This window comes from Alexandromys fortis, unplaced genomic scaffold, assembly GCF_014885135.2.
Source record: "Alexandromys fortis isolate MF-2015 unplaced genomic scaffold, M_Fortis_MF-2015_v1.1 scaffold_6, whole genome shotgun sequence".
NCBI lineage: Eukaryota > Metazoa > Chordata > Mammalia > Rodentia > Cricetidae > Alexandromys > Alexandromys fortis.
The window spans coordinates 18,583,449-18,602,833 of record NW_026067902.1 but is presented as its reverse complement, the minus strand read 5'-3'; the positions used below and the strand labels follow the sequence as shown (position 1 = coordinate 18,602,833).

Genomic DNA, 19,385 nt, shown 5'->3' with positions numbered 1-19,385 from the left:
TCAAAAAAAAAAAAAAAAAAAAAAAAAAATCAGAGTCCCTCCCTCCTACCAATTCCACATCCTCACTGGAGCCTTCCAGTCACGGTGAGCCTCAGAAGCACAAAGCAATGCTGTGTGACAAGGACTGTGACAATTTAGGTTATGTAGGATCCTGGGGTCCCCAGTGTGATGATGAAAATACTATGCATGCAATGTCAGCCATACCCCAGTCACACTTGCTGGCCACACAGATGGAGCATCTGTGAAAGGAGCGAGCTCTGATACTTTTCATGGTCTCTGTCTTATCCTTCTCTCCTCTTAGCTAAACTATTTATTATCATTTCCATTGAAGTCCTCAGAAGGGGAGTAGAGGCTCGAGGAGACTTGGTCTCTGCTCACGGTTGCTGAGGAGCAGCGCTCCATCACAGTCAGGCTGGAGCTACTCCTGCTCCTCCCCCCAGACCTCTATGGAGTTTGAGAAGACAGACTTCCTAGAAAGGATGGTGCTTGGGAAAACAGAATTCAGTATGCACACTAGCCAGGAGAAAACACAGGCTTTATTCTACTGCTTCAGATACGGTCCATGAGAAGGGATGCGGTCCATGAGAAGGGATGCTATAAGCCCAGCAGGTGAGAGGACAGGGCTCTTGTGGGGAGCTGCCTGGCACCCGGTGATGCTCCTGATGGAGTGCATGTTCAGCTGCTACAAATGGGGGCAGAAGCAGCACTGCTCACTTTTTTAAAAAAAGTTTTCTGTGTATGGGTGTTCTGCCTGCATATATGTCTGTGCATGTGTGTGCCTCGTGCCCATAGCATCCAAAGCCAGAAGGTCCTGTATACCTCTTGCAGGTTCCCGGACACACTCAACAGAGACAGTGGTGAGTCCCCTGCTCCTGCACCGCTCTTTGCCATTCTCAATGCCTCACAGATATGACATCTCACTACTGTCAGCTTCTGGTCAGTTCTCGGCGCGCAGTGGAGACGCACATTACCACCCAATCCTAGAGCAGTTCCCCAGCCAGGGAACAGTGATGGCCATGAAAGCAACAGGACAGAGAGTGCCAGGAAAGAGGAAGGTGCTCAGAGCATAAAGAGCTCACCCACAAAGGCTTAGCAACCTGGCCAAGCTGTTGGTGAGCGGCTGCAGTAGGCAGGCACTTCTGCAGAGATCCTGCCTAGGAAACCCCACACCCTGTGCAGTGCTGGCCAGGGAGGTACCAAAGCCTACACCTGCAGGCTTGCGCTCTCCCATGCACCTTAGTAGGAAAGTTCTGCTACTGAGAACCTTCATACAATGTACCTGACAGTGCTTCCTGGAAACCCATACTGTGGCTGCCCATTCTGCCTCATTTAAATATTAGTTACTCCCCTGCTTCAATCTGCAGAGTGGGGGATATAGCAAGTCTATGGCATAGCAAGAGAAGAGATTAAGGGGCAAAATAAATAGTGAAGAAAAGGAGACTGAAAACTAAAGGGAAAAGCAGGGAGACCACTTAAGAGGATGCAGGGCGCAGCCTCTTGGAGGAACCACTGGCAATACAGACAGCGAGTCTGCTTGGGCAGTGGAGCTGGGGAGCTCTAGTACCAGGCTCCCATGGGACTCGCCAGGCTGCCATGCCAGGGGAGGGGGTCTTGTGAAGCTGTGCAGTTATCGTAATAGAAAACTCTCAGTCAACAACCCCATGGGTACAAACACTTGAGATGAAATCTCCTTGTCCAGGTGACTGGTATACGAAGGCAAGACGGTGCATTTCCTCCTGTCCAAGCAGGGGTTAAATTCCTAGAATCCTCTGCAACGTAACAGCGTAAGATATAACTAATCTCTTTTTCTAGGAAAAGGTCAGCAATGCTAGGTCACAAGTCCAGTTAATTCAGAGATGTTCCAGGGAGCAAGGCAGCCAACAACGTCCAAACGAGGGCGACACTTGGTGGTAGCAGTCCCTGGTTCCTAACGTGGCTGCTCCTTCAACTGTCTGGGAAAGTCGAGCTGTCCGCTGCTGAGTCCTTGGGATGCTGGGCTCAGGTGTCGGCTGCGTTGACTTCTTTGGAACAGAAGTAGTGCACAACCACTCCATTTGGGTACCTCGCAAACGCACTGTGGGGAAGAATAGCTTAGAGGTGAGTGGTGTTCTAACAGTTTCCTCCAGCATCCCCAGCAGCCACCCAAACCCCAAAGAACAGCCTACTCCACTATCTCTGGAAGGCTGCGGTACCACTTTTTCAACCAACCAAAGCATCCAAGACTTATACAGCATCCAAGTGCATGCAAACATTTTTGTTACCCCATCAGTGCAGGGTTGGGGGTTTGGGTCAGTGGTAGTTTGACCCTCAGTAGCACAATCAACCAACCAACTAGGCAAATAAATGGATAAACAAAAAGTCAAAGTAGCCAGGTAGTGGTGGCGCACGCCTTTAATCCCAGCACTGGGGAGGCAGAAGAGGCTGATCTCTGTGAGTTTGAAGCCAGCCTGATCTACAAAGGGAGTTCCAGGATGAATTCCTGTCTTGAAGAAAAAAAAAATCAATGTAGAACATGTGCCCATGGCTTGGCACTGGGGGATGACGTTCAGCAGAACATGTTTCAGGTTAGTTTTAATGAATGACGGCAAGTCAGGCCTCAGACAAGAAAAAGACTCTTAGCTCATGCTCGTCCCAGGCAGGGGCAGACTCTCGGACATGTCCTAACAGAATAATGATGGCTCAGGAAGTTGCTCAAGTCATGAGGCGGCAGGTTGGAAGATCAGTTTTTCTACCCTGTGGAGGCCCATCGTTTCTATCTGGCGTGGTGGTACAGGTCTATAATCCTAGCACTGGGGTGTGGCTGAGGCAGGAGGGTTGATTCAGAGTTCCAAATCAGCCTGAGCTACCCAGTCAGCCTGCATCTCAAGACTTTCTGTATGTCTCTCATCCTACTGACTCTGTGGCTCCATTGTTCATGTTAGCTGCCTGAGGGATAGAGCTTTCTGGGCAAGAGTTCAACAGCCCTGTGTCGTATGTCAGGTCTTTAAATTATCAAAGCTTGTCCCTCAAAAGATAATATGACTTGCCCTCTCAAAGCTCAAGAACTCAGTGACACAAGACAGCTTCTCTCCGTGGTGGGTGTGAGGTTAGAGCTGTCCATGTGACAGAATCTAGAATCACCTGGGAGTTGGGCCTCTGGATATTCCTGGGGATTATCTTGATTTCCTTAACTGATGTGGGGGACCAATCTTGATTGTGGGTGGGTATTCCCTGGGTAGGAACTGTGACAGTGGAGCGGGAGAGCTGAGCACTAGGAAGCCTAATTGCTCTCGCTTTCTTGACTGGAACGCAATGTGACCGACCAGCTGCCCACACTCCTGCCTTGGTCTGTCACCCAGAATAAACTTTCTCCCTCCAGCTGCCTTTTGTTTTGAATTTTTGTTGAGAATTTTATCACAGCAACAGGGCAAGAAACTCAGGGCAGAAATCTACATCTCCACTCCCAGGGAACCTCATCTGCCTCTCCTGCATCCAGGTGTGCTCAGGAGGGGGCTCACCTGTTCCCAATCTTCTTCTTGCACACCATGCACACCTTCTCCTCAGTAATGATGCACTTCACCTGCTGGTGCAAAATCCGCTCTTCCTGAACCTGGGAGAGATTGGAGAAGTTCCATGCCCAGGTGTCAAAACAGAAAGTCCAAGCTGGTGCTGTTTGTGTCTTCAGCGTCCATAGGTTCCACTATGCCATACTGACTGCTGGGTCACCTGAGCTACGTGCTGCCTTGGTGACAATAGGAACGTGAAAACTCTCTCAGTTAAAACCCAAAGCCTGGTAGACAGTTGTGGCGCACACCTTTAACCCCAGCATTTGGGAGGCAGATCTCTGAGAGTTCAAGGCCAGCCTGGTCTGCTTCGTGAGTTCAGGACAGCCAGGGCTACACAGAGAACCCCTGTTTCAACCCACCCCCAAAAGCCTCCCCCAAGTGTAGAAGGCCCACCCGTACCCTCAGGAACTCGGCATGGAGAAGGTTCTTGAGCACTTGATTGAACCGTTTCTTTTGTGCATTTTCTTCCAAGACCTTTTCTAGAAAGATGCGTATGTCATTGATTTGAGTGTTTGCTGGTAGAAGGTTGATGGCCTAGGGGCAGAGACAGGATGGAAACAGGTTAAGGAGATCAGGAATGAAACTAAGAGAGGCTTGTGCCTGCCCCTTCCCCAGCCCTCTTCTTGCTCCTGCACCCTCTGCAGCCCCTGACCTTGGTGGTATCTAGCTTGCTGTAGTGCAGCTCTAGGACCTGCAGGGCGGCTTGGAGGTTCGCCTGTGGCTCCAGCAGCTCCAGTTTGATTGGCCCCAGGCAGTGAATGCTGGGGGGTGACAGGTACATCCGAAGCAGAGACAGATACACCTGTTTCACAGACAGAAACATGCACGTCAGGCTAGCAGCGACCCTCCTGGAACTCCCAGCCCTGAGCCTCCCTGTCGGTACCGACACTGGCACGGAGTACCCCAAACTTCTCACTTTCCCCTTAATTTTTTTGGCGAAGTCAAACAGCCAAATGAGGATGCCGCTATTGCTCTACCATTCACAGGAAGTTAGCACTGCAAAATAACCTAAAAATTCCTCATTTTCTTATGCTTTGAAGGCTGAGAGCCTGGCTGTATTTCTGACCAAGTCTAGTGCCACAGAGTTACTCCATCCTAGCACTTTTTGTTTGTTTGTTTTTCGAGACAGGGTTTCTCTGTAGCTCTGGAACCTGTCCTGCAACTTGCTCTGTAGATCAGACTGGCCTCCAACTCACAGAGATCTGTCTGCCTCTGCCTCCCGAGTGCTGGGATTAAAGGTGTGCGCCACCACCGCCCAGCCTATCCTAGCACTCTTAACATGTGGGTCAGACACTCATCGCTGGGGCTGTCCCATGCATCGTTTTAGCAGCCTCTCTGGCTCTAGCCCCAGGTCCCACCCATCACAAATGTTCGTGAGGCTGACAAATCGCTGCACCATTAGACCCTTCCTCCGAGATGGGCCAAGCCACATTAACTTAATCTATGAATCAGAACTCCTGAGAGGGACAGGGCACTACTACTAAACAGGTAGGTGACAACAGATGTGTAGGTCAGAAGTAAACCAGGACATATGGTCACTCAGTTTCTTCCCCAGTAAACATGCACTAACAATCAGCACACTGGCGTATGCCATGTCTCAGTGATTGACACCAGTGCCATTTGTGGGTCACACTGGATGAGGTGGGGTCTGCTAGAGTGACAGGAAGTGCATGTGTTCCCTTGGCCACAGCTGCTACTTACGTCTTTGTTGCCTTCTTTGTTTTGGTCATAGTGTTTGTGGCAGTACCTGCAAGGGAGGAGGTGGTGAGAGCAGGCGAGAGGGACTACACGGAAGGTGACGTGCCCTCTGCAGTCGGCCATGGGGTGGGTTTGCCTTGAGACTCCTTGGGAGGCGGGAGAGCAAGGCGGACTTACTCCTTAGCCATCTTCATGTCCTTCAAGACGTGGACATAGATGAAGAGAGCTTGCTCGTGCTTCCCCATGCGCCCCAACAGGAGAGCTCTTTCTTCTAAGAGGCCTAGGAGGGGAAAGGACTCCAAGTAGCTGTCACTGTCATTACATATGCACAGGACTAGGGACTAAGCAGCGCCAGGAAGGTGTACTGGGGCAACGCAAAAATGTAAGAAAGGACCAGAGTGAAGAAAGGCAAAATGGCTCAGTAGGTAACGGCACTTGCTGCCAAGTCTGATGAGCTGAGTTCAATCCCTAGGCCTTGTCAAACACGGTGTCCTTTGACCTCTAGCTATGCATCATGACACATACATACACAAATAGACAATAAATAGAATGAAAAATATAAAGAATAAGCTGAGGAAAGCTTTTAAAAAACACAAAACTAAATCTTCAAAAACATTAATTACAACAAACAACAAAAGAAAGAAAAAGGAGGGAGGGAGGCAGGGAGGGAGGGAGGGAGGCAGGGAGGGAGGGAGGGAGGGAGGGAGGGAGGGAGGGAGGGAGGGAGAGGGGAGGGGAGGGAGGGCTGGGGTCCAGCTCAGAAGTAGAGTGCATGCTTAGCATATGCAAAGGTTCAATCCCAGTTCGAGGCCTGCCTGGTCTACAAGAGCTAGTTCCAGGACAGGCTCCAAAGCTACAGAGAAACCCTGTCTCGAAAAACCAACCCCCCCCCCAAAAAAAAAACCCACACACACAAAGGTTCAATCCCAAGCATCAAAGTAATAAAAAATACAATGAAACAAAATAGGAGAAAACACTACTACCTTTTTTTGAAAGTGAGAAAACTATTAAAAGAATGTTTCAAGGAGAAGGAAGCTAACTTGGAGGTGCCGTACCAGTTCCACTCCAGCGTTTTCCTTTTTTAGATAGGGTCTCATATAACTCTAGCTGTCCTGGAACTCGCTCTGTAGACCAGGCTGGCCTCAAACTCACAGAGATCCCCCTGCCTCTGCCTCCCCAGTGCTGGGATTAAAGGTGTGCACCACCATGCTTGGTCATATCTCACTCTTTTAACAATCATTCACAAACTGAGAAAGGACACTCATTAAACAGCCAAGATCACACAGACTGGGACTCCAGTGCAGGAGAGGCAAACACTTGGTGCTGGCATTCACAGAGCTAATGCCAGACAGACTTATCTTTTTCTCAGTGAGTCATGCCAGCTTACAAGAATTCAACCATGAGTTCCAATAAGAACTCCTTATATCTAAAGCAACAGATGACAATCTACAAATGAGCGCACTGCTCACACCCGGAGTCTGGTCTCAGCCTCAGCAAAAGTGATGGTGAGGACAGGAGCTAGTCCTCACACGCCCACCCTTGGGGGCTGAGAGCAGCGCGGTAAAGGCAGAGACGAGCCTTCCCATTGTGTTCAGCTGAAATGGTTCGGCACTAAGTGAGACACTCACCATCAAAGGGAAAATCACAGATGAGCCGGCCTGGGTCATAGTAGCTGGAAATCTCCAGGAACATGAGCAGCTTCTGCCGGTATTCCCCCAGCTCGCCCATTTCCTCTCCAGCGGGGACGGGATTTTTGCCTTTAAGGGAAACCAAGCTCCACATGAAAGGTGTTGCTAAGCAACAATGTGGGGCCAAATGAGAGGAATGGGGCTCAGGGATGTCCCCCTGTGAGCAAGGGGGGCCTCCAAGGAGATTTCCCAGTAGTTCTTTTACTCCATAGTCTCCCTGGCCCTAAAACACCAGTGTGACATTAAGGAAGGCTGTGAACAGAGAAACATATTGGCCAACATGTCTCTTAGCAACACAGCTGTCATCTTGCAGACAGATCTGTCCTTCTGTCCTACTTAGGAGGATTCCCAGAGATACCCATAACCAGACAAGGGCTCCTGAGTGCCTCCGATTCCCCTAAAGGTCCTCCTACCCAGAGAGAACAACAGGGCCTGTTTCCACCACACACAGGCACCAGTGTCTGGGGCCACCCACTTAGGGTGGGCACTGATTCCTGTGGGTGTTGGGGACTGCAGGTCATGACCCTGAATTTCTTGTAAACACTTGTTTTCCTCTGCTCTAAGCAGCCTGCAGCTGCTCTGAGCACGAGACCCTGATGGCAGGCTGATGGGCCTGCAGCTGAAAGATCCCAAGAGCTGGGGTGTGGCCAGAGCCCTATATAAACTGCCCCTGAGCACAATAAAGGGGTATTCTTGGCACTCTTGTCTCGAGGATGTCCCTGTCGCCCCATCTGTCTATGTTTGTATATTTTTAAATTTTCAGCCTAGTTCCCATACATATAGTGAGGAGAGCGTGGAATGGAACTGGTGTAGTTTTACATGTGGGCAGGCACCAGTGTCTGGGGTCACCTGCTGAGGGTGGGCACTGATACCTGTAGGCAGGGACAGAAGGTAGTCTTTCATCAGACTCTGGACTTTCTCACAGTACAGCTGGATCAGGCAGTTGTGGAACCGTGAGCCTGTTTCTTCCCACACGTGGATGATGTGCTCCTGAGGCGGGAGGAAGGTCGTTCTCATTGGTACCCTCTGTGCTGTGAGCCCACCTCCCAGTCTCCCTCCCGGGTCCCATCATGCTTGTTCCCTAACTAAGCCGCAAAGATTACCTAGGGGCAGCTCTTCCAAAACCACAACAAACCCAGTGAGGTCAGGAAGGTTGTTTTTAAATTTTCAATCTAAAGTGAAACTCACTGTGTAGGCCAGACTGGCCTTGAAATCAGCTCTGCCTGCCTCTGCCTCTCCCAAATGCTGGGATTAAATTCTTGGTTCCCTTGGTTCTCCATTAGATTGAGAAACTTTCATTAAGAGCGCCATTCCTAACTTGGCTCCCTGGGGAACCACCCACCCTCCCTGGAATCTGAACTGCCTAAGTTGATTAATGTTCCTAGATGCTGGGTTTAAAGTCTTTTGGGGCAAACCAAACTGTATCTTACCAGATAAGGAATAGCCAGACCCTTGAAATTCTCTATTAAGAAGTTGAGCACTCGCTCTCGCGGCAGAGACTCCACCTCCGGGAGGTCTTCAGTGAATATCTGTCAGAACAAACCTGAATTCTACAAGCAGAACCTCTGACTCCGAGTACAAACACACATGCCTTCAATTTGTTGGGGCTGCAGACACTTTGGGGAAGGGTGGATAAGGCACCAGTAGCTGTCTGATAGACAGCGGTCTAGGTTGGAGCCTAATGGCCTTAGGACAAGGTTCCCTCTATGTATACAGTCTTGTCCCACATGGTCACTTTACCCTATGATGCCAAAGGAATGGGCAACTCAGCCTCCTCCTTTCACCAAACAAAGTCTGGATCAACTGCGGCACCAGGCAAGTCCAGGGCCACGGCCTACCTTCAGGCCGTCTTCTGGGAAGTCTCTCAGCACCCAGACCGAGTAGGAAAAAATCAAATGTAGGTTTTCTGTGCCTTCAAAAGAAAAGTAAGGTTGTTAGCAGTAGACAAAAATCAGACTGTCCAGTAAGACTGGAAGGGTAGGTGTACAGGTATGGATTCATTCCGTGGACAAGACAGAGCCAAGCACCAGCCATTCAGAGCTGCTTGCTCCTCATGGTCTGTCCACATACTAAAGGGCTTCATGGTTTGATCACTGCATTATTGATGCCAGGCAGAGGAACAGAACAGATGGAATACAAGGGAAGGACCAGACTCAGGAATGGAGGGTGACCAGATCCACACAAATAGGAGCCACACCCACTGCTCTTAAAAGTGGGGCTCAGGGCTGGATGTGGTGGCATACGCCTTTGATCCTAGCACTCAGGAGGAAGAGGCAGGAGGACCTCTGTAAGTTAAAGGCCAGCCTGATCTACACAGGGAGGCTCCGTCTCAAACCCACCACCACAACAGGGCTTACCCAAGTGCTGCAGATACTGCACAGTCCTCTCATGGCCTTTCAGAGGTGAGTTTGCTTTCTTGGACTGGTCCACTAGCACCTGCAGAGCTGGCCACAAAGCCCAAGAACAAACCATCAGCCTCTTCCTCATTGAGGTCCACTGGACGCTGCCAATGTACAAGAGCCCCCTGCCCCCGGACTCCGGAAGGCCCTGTGGGGTCACCTTTCTCATGGAGCCCCTTCTTCTCATACAGGATGATCAGCTCACTGTACTTGTGAGCCTTCTTCAGCACGTGCTCACTCTCCTCGATGTGACAGTGGTTGTTCTCCAGGCGCAGCAAGGGAGCCACCAGGGCCACGTTTGTCTGTGGGGGAGACAGGCTGCTGACATAGGATCACATGGGATGGCAGAAGAACTCCTTCCTGGAAGCCCCACCCTTCGCTAGCCAGGCTGCTCCAGGCTCACAAGCACAGGGAGCAAATGGCCCTTGCTGCAGAAGGACAAGCGGCGGCCTGCAGGGCATGTTTCTACTCTTCAGCACATGGCTCAGTGCTTCTGAGAAAAACGGTGGTTACTTTCCTTGAGGTATTACTGTCCCTGTTGAGACTGTGGCACTAGCTTCAAGTTCACTAGCAAAGGAACCTCCCAAAAGAGTATCTTGCCTTATCCCCTTATCACAAAGGCATCGTGCAAAGGCGAGGAGGTCTCCTTCCTCCAGAATCTTACTGTGACTAGTGGAAGTCTCCTACAGAGATCCCGCCAGGGGACTGGCATCCTGACACAACTCACATGGAGGTAGCACTTGAGCAGGGTGGTGTCGATGATCTGTAGTAATTTCTTCTTGGACTTGATGGTGGGGGTGCCTTCCATGAGTGGGGAGGTGCTGGACTGGTGATCCGAGTCATTCAGCTTCTTTACCAGCTGGCTTCGTTTCTGTAAATGGCAGAAACATGGGGTCAAGGCCAGGACTAGATCTACCTTCATCATCCGAGCTGAGCTAACTCTGAAGTCCCCCAAATCACCCAGGATCTCACAGCGGCATTCATGATGTGACAGACATGACTGTCACATTGCCGCAGATCCCGTGATGATGGCGATGAACTCCCGCTTTGTTTCTGGAGTGCTAGGGACCCAACCTAGGGCCTCGCACATGCCAGGCAAGCACTCTACCACGGAGCTATACTCCAAACCCCACTTGTCTCTAAGATTAGCTTCTGCCTGTTCTAAAACCTCATCCAGCTGGCTATGGAGGCACAGGCCTGTAATCACGGCTACTCAGAAAGCTGACCAGAGAATTCAAGATCATGAATTCAATCAAGCACAACTCAGGCAACATAGCGAGACCCCATTTCAACATAAATAAATGAATAAAAACAATCTTCAGACAGCACAGTCATTCCGTTTGTACTTCTGTCTGCCAAAGCCATGGCCTTGTTTGGCAAAATAATGGTGCTGTTTAATTTCCTGCATCTCCAAGGTCACCGGGGACCAGGGAAGAAAGTGTGATCTGCTTCCCAAAGCTGAGACACCAGAAGCCAAAGGACACAGCCTTCTGGAAATCTTATATCCCAGGAACCGTCTTTACTTGGTCCAGGGCTCCAAAGTGTGAACAATGAGACAAGCTTGTGTGATTCTTGCAGGCTGCCAGTCATAGCTGGGTACCCTGGAGCTCAAGGCTGAGACGCTGATCAGACAAGTTGACCCCCCACTGACCCTGCAGCAGCCGTGAAGCTCAGCAGGACGAGTTCTCCAGAGCTACTTTTCAGAGCCCGCAGGGATGCCTGAAACACGCTCTAAAGTCTCTGACACAAATGCACACACAGGAAATAATCAGGAAGCATTTGTGACAAAATGAGAGCTAAGAAGTTTGAGGCCTGGGATACAATCCAGTTGGTGCGTACTTGTCTCCCAGGCACAAATCCCCAGCATCATATAAGCTGGGTGTAGTCTGCACACCTGCAGTCCCAGCGCGTGGGAAACAAGGCAGGAGGGTAACAAGTTCAAGGTCATCCTTAGCTGCATAGGGAGCTCAAGTTCAGCCTGGGCTACATGAGTTCCTACTTCAAAACCCTGAGCTGTAGAGGTAAGTTGTAGTGCCGACTTTAAACTTTCACTCGATTGTCTGTAAATTGAAAAAAATTAAACCATAAACATATTATAGGATAACTACTGACAAGGAAAGACTTTGCCAATAGATAGCTAAATTTTAAGCTGTAAACTATAAAAAAGAAAATACACTGATTTTAATTTAATAAATAAATTAATCAATAAAAACAAAATGGGCTGGAGAAATGGCTCAGTAGTTAAGAGCCAGGCTCTTCTTCAGAGGACTGGGCTCAATCCCAGTACCCACATGGCAGCTCACAACTGTTTATAACTCCAGTTCCAGGGCACCCATGCCCTCTCTTCTGTCCTCTGCTGACACTAGGCATATATGTATTATACAGACACACATGTCAACAGAACACCCTATACATAAAATAAAAATAATCTTAAACAGGTAGAGGCTAGTTCGTGAATACATGTAAGAAACTAAGCAAGCAATGCTAAAGTGTTGGTCACTTCTCTAGGGAAGAACTATGGGTGTTATGTTTCTGGCTTACACTGTTTTAGAGACAGAGTTTCAGTGTGTATCTCTGGCTGTCTGGAACTCACTCTATAGATCTGGCTGGCCTCAAACTCAGAGATCTGCCTCCAAAGTGCTGAAATTAAAGGCATGCACCCCTACGGTCCCATGGCTTATACTTGTCTATGTTTCCCAAACTATAGGCATTTCCTCCCACCACACACATTTATGGCATGAAAAGTTCATAATAATTAAAATTTACCCTTTTTAGGCCAGATAATAACTTACTGTGAATACTTCCTGATATGAGGATTTGATTTAAAACAAAACAGCCCTGACCCTTAACCACAGAGCTATGAATAGCTGTTGGTTCTGGGGGAACAAGTGTCAATTAAAGACTTTAAGGGTGTGGCTGATCCCACACCTAAGTAGCACATAGACAGTATAAATTGTCCTTTAAAAAGAGGATACAAAGTTAGGAGGAAGTTTGGGAGGAATTAGGGATAAATATGATCAAAATACATTGTATGTAATTCTCAAAGAATTCATAAAAGTATTTAAAGGACAAAAATAACTGGTACTACTAAGTTGAAGGGAGCAGCAGATGACCTACCCCAACCTCCAGAGCTTCCACTTACGGACCTCTTGCAGCCCTGTCGCTGCTATGGAGAGGCAGGGATGGGACTCTGAGGCCGAGCCTCCCACACACCTACCTGTGTCAGGTAATCAATGAGAGCTAAATGAGCCTTCTCCAGTTCGGCACCAGAGAGCGTGGGCAGCGGGTTGGGGTACTGCAGCTGCTTCCTGTAGTCTGTGGGCAGCAGGTCAGGGTACAAGCCCATCACGTGGGTGGGGTCTGTAAGAAAGGCAAGCACACAAAACACAACATGACTGTACGGTAGCAGAGAACACCTTGTGCCCATGGTTTATTGCTTAATTTCATTTTTTTTTTTTGAGCCAGGTCTATATAACCTTGGCTGGTCATCACTTTATTACATAGAGTAGGCTGGCCCCAGATTTGTGGCAATCATCCTGCCTCTGTCTTACAAGTGCTACAACTATACACGTACATAAGCATGCCTGGATTACCCTCAACCTAAGAAATGAGTCTAGGTTCACAAAAACTTAGTAAGCCATCTAGTTATGATCTGAACACTATATAAAAATTTCATTCATATGTAACAAAAAATGGCAAGACTTACAGACACAGAATTAGGACTATTTATCAACTCTAAAAGAAGCAGACTTTTCAAAACTTGCAAAGAAAAAACTGGTATTTAAGTGAAAAAGACCAACTGTTGTGGAATATTTGTTTAACTAGGCAAAGATGTGTCACATTTGTTTATGCTGTAGAACACTAACTGTAAAGGTGTGTTACTTTGTTTATGCTGCATTTGTTTAACGATGTAAGGATGTGTGTTTAATTATGTAAAGATGTGTTGTATCTGTTTCCCCTTGCCTGCCTAATAAAGAGCTCAATCACCGATAGCTAGGTAGGAGAAAGGTAGGTGGGGCTGCCAGGTAGACAGAATAAGTAAGAAGAGAAATCTAGGTTTGAAAGAAGAGAAGAAGGAGAGAAGGAGGAGAGAACAAAGGACATGCCTGGAGCAAGAAGTCAGTCGGACTTAGAGAAGCAGTCAAAGTAAGATATACAAGAAAGGTAATGAGCCCCAAGGCAAAAAGCAGATACAGGTTAAGTTAAAAGAGCTAGCCAGAAATGAGTCTAAGCCAAACAGACCATTTAAAACCAATAATAAGTCTCTGGGTCATGATTTGGGAGTTGGTTGATGGCCCCAAAACAAGAAGCCTGGTACAACCAACAGATTTGTGCATGTGCGCACACACGCACGTGTGCACTCACATACACACACGTGTGCACTCACATACACACACGTGTGCACTCACATACACACACATACACAATTTTTTAAAGTGATAAAAGTGTAATGTAATAAAATATATTAGAAATCAGCACAATTAATAAAAACTCAACATCCAAATGGATTTTTTCTTTTTTACCCTCTAGAATTTAGTATATAGCCACAGTGTGCATGCAAGGGGCACATTATTTATAACTGCGATTTTGGAAACAATGCATAGGTCCTTTAACAGCAGAATACAGTGTTTTACTTCAGCTGGCGAGAGTGTTGCGACAAAGTGCACACTGTAACTATGAAGCACACACTTAAAGTACACGACATGATCCCATTCTGTTAAATGTGTAAATGTCAAAAACATCTGTATGAAGGGACAAAATGAGCAACAAACTCAGATCAAGATTTCTTAAAAGACCTTTGTCCCATTCTTATACTTTATTTTCCCTTAGAAAAATGCAGAGTTGGGCAAGGGAAGGCCACCTCCCTTGCAATGGACATGAGCACTTGGCCAACCAACTGGAAGGCAGGACTCCCCTTGAGGCTCTGAATCCACTTGACCCACGTCACAGCATACCGCAGTATCGGGTCCGTCTAAGAAGGCCCCATTCCTCAGGAGCAGGAATCTGTCGAAATGCTGATGAGAATGGGGAACTACGAGTGGCTGGCAGCACAGGAGCCCCACCAAGGCACAGCCTCTGGGAGGAAGGCCGCTGTGGAGAACAGGAAGTGCACATCCCGCCTGTGCCCGCCTCCTGTGTCTACATCTACACCTACAAACAGTCTACTGAGCACCCAGTGATGAGAGGCTGGGCGTGCAGCTCAAGGATGGGACTCTAGCATGTTCAAGTCCCAGGCGTCAGTGCCAGCATTGCAAAGTCAAAAGGCCTTGCGATATTGCCTAAGGCCCATCAAACTCCAGGCTCCTTTGTGGCCCTTGGGGTTCTTGGAAATCTATCTTTCTGGCTTGATCTCATGCCACACATCACCAAACGGCACCCTGGGCCCGCAGGTCTCTGGACACAGAGTGAGAGTTCTGTGACTCCATGGTTCCCTTCACAATCCTTTTCCTCTTCACGCTCCAGGGCCCAGTCCACTTTCTTACTTTTGTTTGGCTGTGGAGATAGGTTCTCAAACTCCATGTCAGGCTTGCCTAGAACTCACTATGTAGCCCAGGATGGCTTTGCGCAGAGCTACTGTCTGCACTGGTGCGGAGGTGACACAGATGCCAGTCACCATGTCTGGCCTCACTCGGTCTTCCTGCTTCTGGAGAACTCTATTACACACACACACACACACACACCCTCTGCCAACCCCAATGTTTAACTGAATGACTTCTCATGCAAGAACTTTGTGTACTTGTGACGTGCTTTACCCTAGAAGCCCAGGACTGAGGGCAGAGCTGGCACTGCCAACACTTAGGTTTGCTTAGAGGGAGACCAGGGTTACACCACACCCTCAAAACCAAGAACACAGACACATGAGAACAAGGAAATGACATCACTCAGCAGAGAAAGGACACTGGACAGCTCTGTCCACTCTGCTGATTGGCCAGCTCCCGAATTCCCAGGTATTCTTCTTACCTCATGAACATGTGTTGGCTGTTCCCTCAGCCTAGAATACTCTTCCCTGGACCCTGGCATGGCTCATGGACGCACCATCTGCCAGGTGATAACTAAAACGCCCCATCTGGAGAGATGCCTAACTATTTTATATTCAACTGCAAAACAGACCCCTCAGAACATAGGGCTGTGGTGACTTAGCAATAGAACACAGAAGAGAGTGGCAGCGGAGCCAGCACAGACATCTGGATCCAGTCCACGCTGCGCTGGGTTTGTAAACAGGGTATTTTAGCCCTGGCTCACACCTAATGTGAGCCTACATGGCCTCCTCACCAGTGCTGTGCTCCCAAAGCCATCTATGGCATGGCATCCCAGACTCACCCAAGTTTGGCTACTGTGGATTAGCTTATGTGTAGTTGCTAGAGTAGGAATGATGTCATATTAGACAACAATCACACTGGTCTGTGCGTATTCTCCCCCAGATCACTAATGTCTGGAAACGACCGAGAGCGGCTCACAGCTCCAGAAGAAAGCTTTTACCACACCAGACCTAAAAGAAACAGAAAACCCCACACAAATGCCACTATAATGCATGCAAACAGCTGGTTAGCAGCTTCAAGGACATATTTTCTGCTAAGTCAAGCCACCTGGGGAAGCTGCCTGCACAGATGAAGTAAACACGGAGCACGCAGGGCGTCTGCTTTCAAGCCCCAGCACTGTAGTGACACACAACCATGCACCGCTGCACTTGGCTTTCTGCATGGCTTCTGTGGACTGGCATCATGTCCTCATGCTTGTGATGGCCACCATCTGAAATCTGAGCTATTTCTCCAGTCCCACCTCCCTTCAGCAGCAACCTGTTTCCTTTTGGTGAGCTCTTTCTTGCAAACCATTTGTGGCTGGAGAACTGCCTTAGCTCTCAGACTCAGCCGGGGTTTTGCACGAGCTCTGGCTGGCTGTACCAGTTACTTTTCTATTGCAGTCACAAGACCAAGGCTACGTAGAGAAGAGGCTTATTTGGCTTAAGATTCTGGAGGGACAAGAGTCTGTCGTGGCGGGGTGGCACAAACAGCAGATATGGTCGCTGGAGCGGAAGTTGAGGGCTCACATTTTGAACCTCAAGTAGGAAGCAGGGAGTGAAAGTGAAGTGGCAAGAGTCTAAATTCTCAGAGCGCACCTCCAGTGACTACTTCCTCCAGTAAGGATGTCTCCTAATCTCCCCAAACAGCACCACCAGCTGGGAACCAAATATGCACACCTGAGCTATGGGAAACATTCTCATTCAGGCCGCCACAAGGGTCAGTTCCCATGTACCTGCCCCTCACCACCACATTCTACCAGAGAGCAAGGGCTCAGCACTGGCTGGCGCTGGCTCTCAACAGTGACCCACTGTTTAGCCCAGGAACTTCTGTGAGCCCTGCATTCAGTGAGCACCAGCTGATCATGCACCTTTGCTGGGCTGGATGACTGTTACCTCTCTCTAATGATGAGGACAAAGAAAACTGGAAAACTGGAAGCCTGCATTAATGGGCAGGACCACATTAGATAGGATGGGGCTGTAAGTGTGTAACCACGTGGCCCCTCACGAGAGCTTGCCCAGCACAGGTGCCAACTGTGATGAGAGCGAGCCTCTTCTGCTCTCATTTCTCCCCATCTTCCCCGCCCTCTCCTCCACCACACCTGCGTGTTACCTGTGCCAAGTTTAGCGAAGACCTGCATGGACTCATCAAAGCGCTTCTGGCAGAAGAGGTTGAAGGCATACAAGTTCTTAATGTGATGGATCTGCTGCTGCTTTTCACTGTCTGAGTCATCTTTCATTTCCTAAGAAAAGACAAAATAAATAAAAGCTCATTCACTCTCCAAATATTTACTCTGCTCACTCTAGGTGGTAAAACAGCCATAGGTGCTAAAATAAAATGTACAGAAGCAACACAGTATCTGCCTGCACAGACTGCCTGCTGAACGTCTTCTAAAGAAAACTTTTATTTCTTTTTGTTTGGTTGGTTTTGTTTTTGGAGATAGGGTTTCTCTGTAGCTTTGGAGCCTGTCCTGGAACTCACTCTTGTAGACCAGGCTGTCTCAAACTCACAGAGATCTGCCTGCCTCTGCCTCCCAAGTGCTGGGATTAAAGGTGTGTGCCACCACCACCAGGCTTGAAGGAAACTTTTATTTCTTAAAGCATCTGCATTAAAACTTGGTTTAATTTTCAAAAAAATTTTATTTATTTATTATTGTTTTTGGTTTTTTGAGGTAGGGTTTCTCTATGTAGCCTGGCTATCCTGGAACTCACTTTGTAGACCAGACTTGCCTCTGTCTCCGGAGTGCTGGAACTAAAGGTATGCACTACCACCACCTGGCTTAATTTTGTATGTGTGTGTGTGTGTTTTGCCTGCACTGAGTACCTGTTGCTGTTATTTCATACACACACACACACACACACACACACACACACACACACACACACACACACACATATATATGTTTGTGCACCCCATGTGTGCAGTACCCATGGAGACCAGCAGAGAATGTCAGAGTCCCCTGGAACTGGAGTTATAGACAGTTATAAGCTGTCATGAGTGCAGGTAATCCAGCCTAGGTCCTCTATAAGAGCAGCCAGTGCTCTTAGCCTATGAGCCATCACTCCAGCCCCTGTTTATATGATTAAAAAAAAATGCACTTTTATTTTATGCATGTTTGCCTAAATGTATGTGTACCACACATATGCCTGGAAAGCCAAGGAGAGGGTGCATGACAATCTTCACATCACGTTGTAAAGAACCTATGCAATGAAAATCACCGGAGCTTCTACTGAGCGCCTACCTAGTGTCCCTGAAATCTATTAAGACCATGACAAACAAGGGAAGAGGAAGAACTGTCACAGCCTAGAGATCACTGAGGATAAATGCTTAATGAACACGAGTGCCAGATTTGATCCTGCTACACACACAAATGGACGTTAATAGAAAGCTGGTCAAATCTCATCAAGTCTAAAGTTACATTTAAAAACAAAATCTGCCAGGTGGTAGTGGCACAGGCTTTTAATCCCCAAGGCAGGTGGATCTCTGTGAGTTGAAGGCCAGCCTGGTCTACAAAGTGAGTTCCAGGACTGCCAGGGCTACACAGAGAGACCCTGCCTCAAAAAAAAAAAAAAATGCAGGGCAGCGATGGCGCACGCCTTTAATCCCAGCACTCGGGAGGCAGAGGCAGGCGATCTCTGTGAGTTCGAGGTCAACCTGGTCTACAAGAGCTAGTTCCAGGACAGGCTCCAAAGCTACAGAGAAACCCTGTCTCAAAAAAAAGGAAAAAAAAAAAACCCAACAAAACAACAACAGCAAAAACAAAGGACTGGGCATGATGGAGCATCCTTTGATCCCAGCACTTGGGAGACAGAGACAGGAGGATTTCTGCGAGTTCCAGGTCAGCCTGTTCTACATAGAGAGTTCCAGGACAGTTCTACGTAGAGAGAGATTCCTTGTCAAAAGAAAAGAAAAAGAATGCTAACAGAAGCATGTTCGAAGGATCCCTAGTGCAATACGTGAGTTCAGAACAAAAGGGATTCCCATACAGACCTCACCTTATTCAATCAGGCAAGGTCTCTCAATCAAACCCAGTGCTGGCTGATACGGTTAGTCTTGCTAGCCAGCTTGCTCTGGGCATGATCTGTCTCCGCCTTCCAAGGCTGAAATCATAGGCAGGCTGTCATATTCATCTTGTGTACCAGGCACATATGAAAAAACATTTAGAAAAAGATGAAATACTGGGGCTGGAGAGATGGCTCAATCTGTAATGTTCTTAAAGACCTGAATTCAGAGTCTGACCCCAGCAAAATGCCAGCCAGATACAGCTGTACATAGTTATAATCCCTGTGTTGGGAACGCAGAGAGAGAAGAGGATCCCTACGCCAGGCAGTTCAGCCACCTGGTTATCTCCAGGTTCGAAAAATAAGATACAGAGTGACTGGGAAGCCACCTAACATCAACCTCTGTCTAACACATGCTTACACAGGCACACACACACAAACCCGACATGAATACAGAATGCCAATAAAAATACGAAAAATGTTGACTCTCACTGGCCACCAGAGAAATGCAAATTAAAATAACATTGAGACTCCA

General features: G+C 48.2%; 1 protein-coding gene across 1 annotated transcript in view; it reads right to left on the bottom strand.

The window, feature by feature from the left end:
• Positions 1–517: 517 nt before the first annotated feature.
• Vps39 (VPS39 subunit of HOPS complex) overlaps positions 518–19,385 on the bottom strand; it is a 40,276-nt gene continuing 21,408 nt past the window's right edge. The window contains exons 11-25 of the mRNA XM_050134173.1: positions 16,962–17,091; positions 12,548–12,690; positions 10,058–10,201; positions 9,491–9,632; positions 9,289–9,375; positions 8,770–8,843; positions 8,362–8,460; positions 7,804–7,921; positions 6,872–7,000; positions 5,421–5,523; positions 5,247–5,292; positions 4,198–4,347; positions 3,945–4,079; positions 3,498–3,589; positions 518–2,074 (exon numbers count right to left, since the gene is read on the bottom strand). Of these exons, the coding sequence (XP_049990130.1) occupies positions 1,999–2,074; positions 3,498–3,589; positions 3,945–4,079; positions 4,198–4,347; positions 5,247–5,292; positions 5,421–5,523; positions 6,872–7,000; positions 7,804–7,921; positions 8,362–8,460; positions 8,770–8,843; positions 9,289–9,375; positions 9,491–9,632; positions 10,058–10,201; positions 12,548–12,690; positions 16,962–17,091 (1,668 nt within the window). The 3' untranslated portion in view covers positions 518–1,998. The remainder of the gene's footprint in view (positions 2,075–3,497; positions 3,590–3,944; positions 4,080–4,197; positions 4,348–5,246; positions 5,293–5,420; positions 5,524–6,871; positions 7,001–7,803; positions 7,922–8,361; positions 8,461–8,769; positions 8,844–9,288; positions 9,376–9,490; positions 9,633–10,057; positions 10,202–12,547; positions 12,691–16,961; positions 17,092–19,385) is intronic.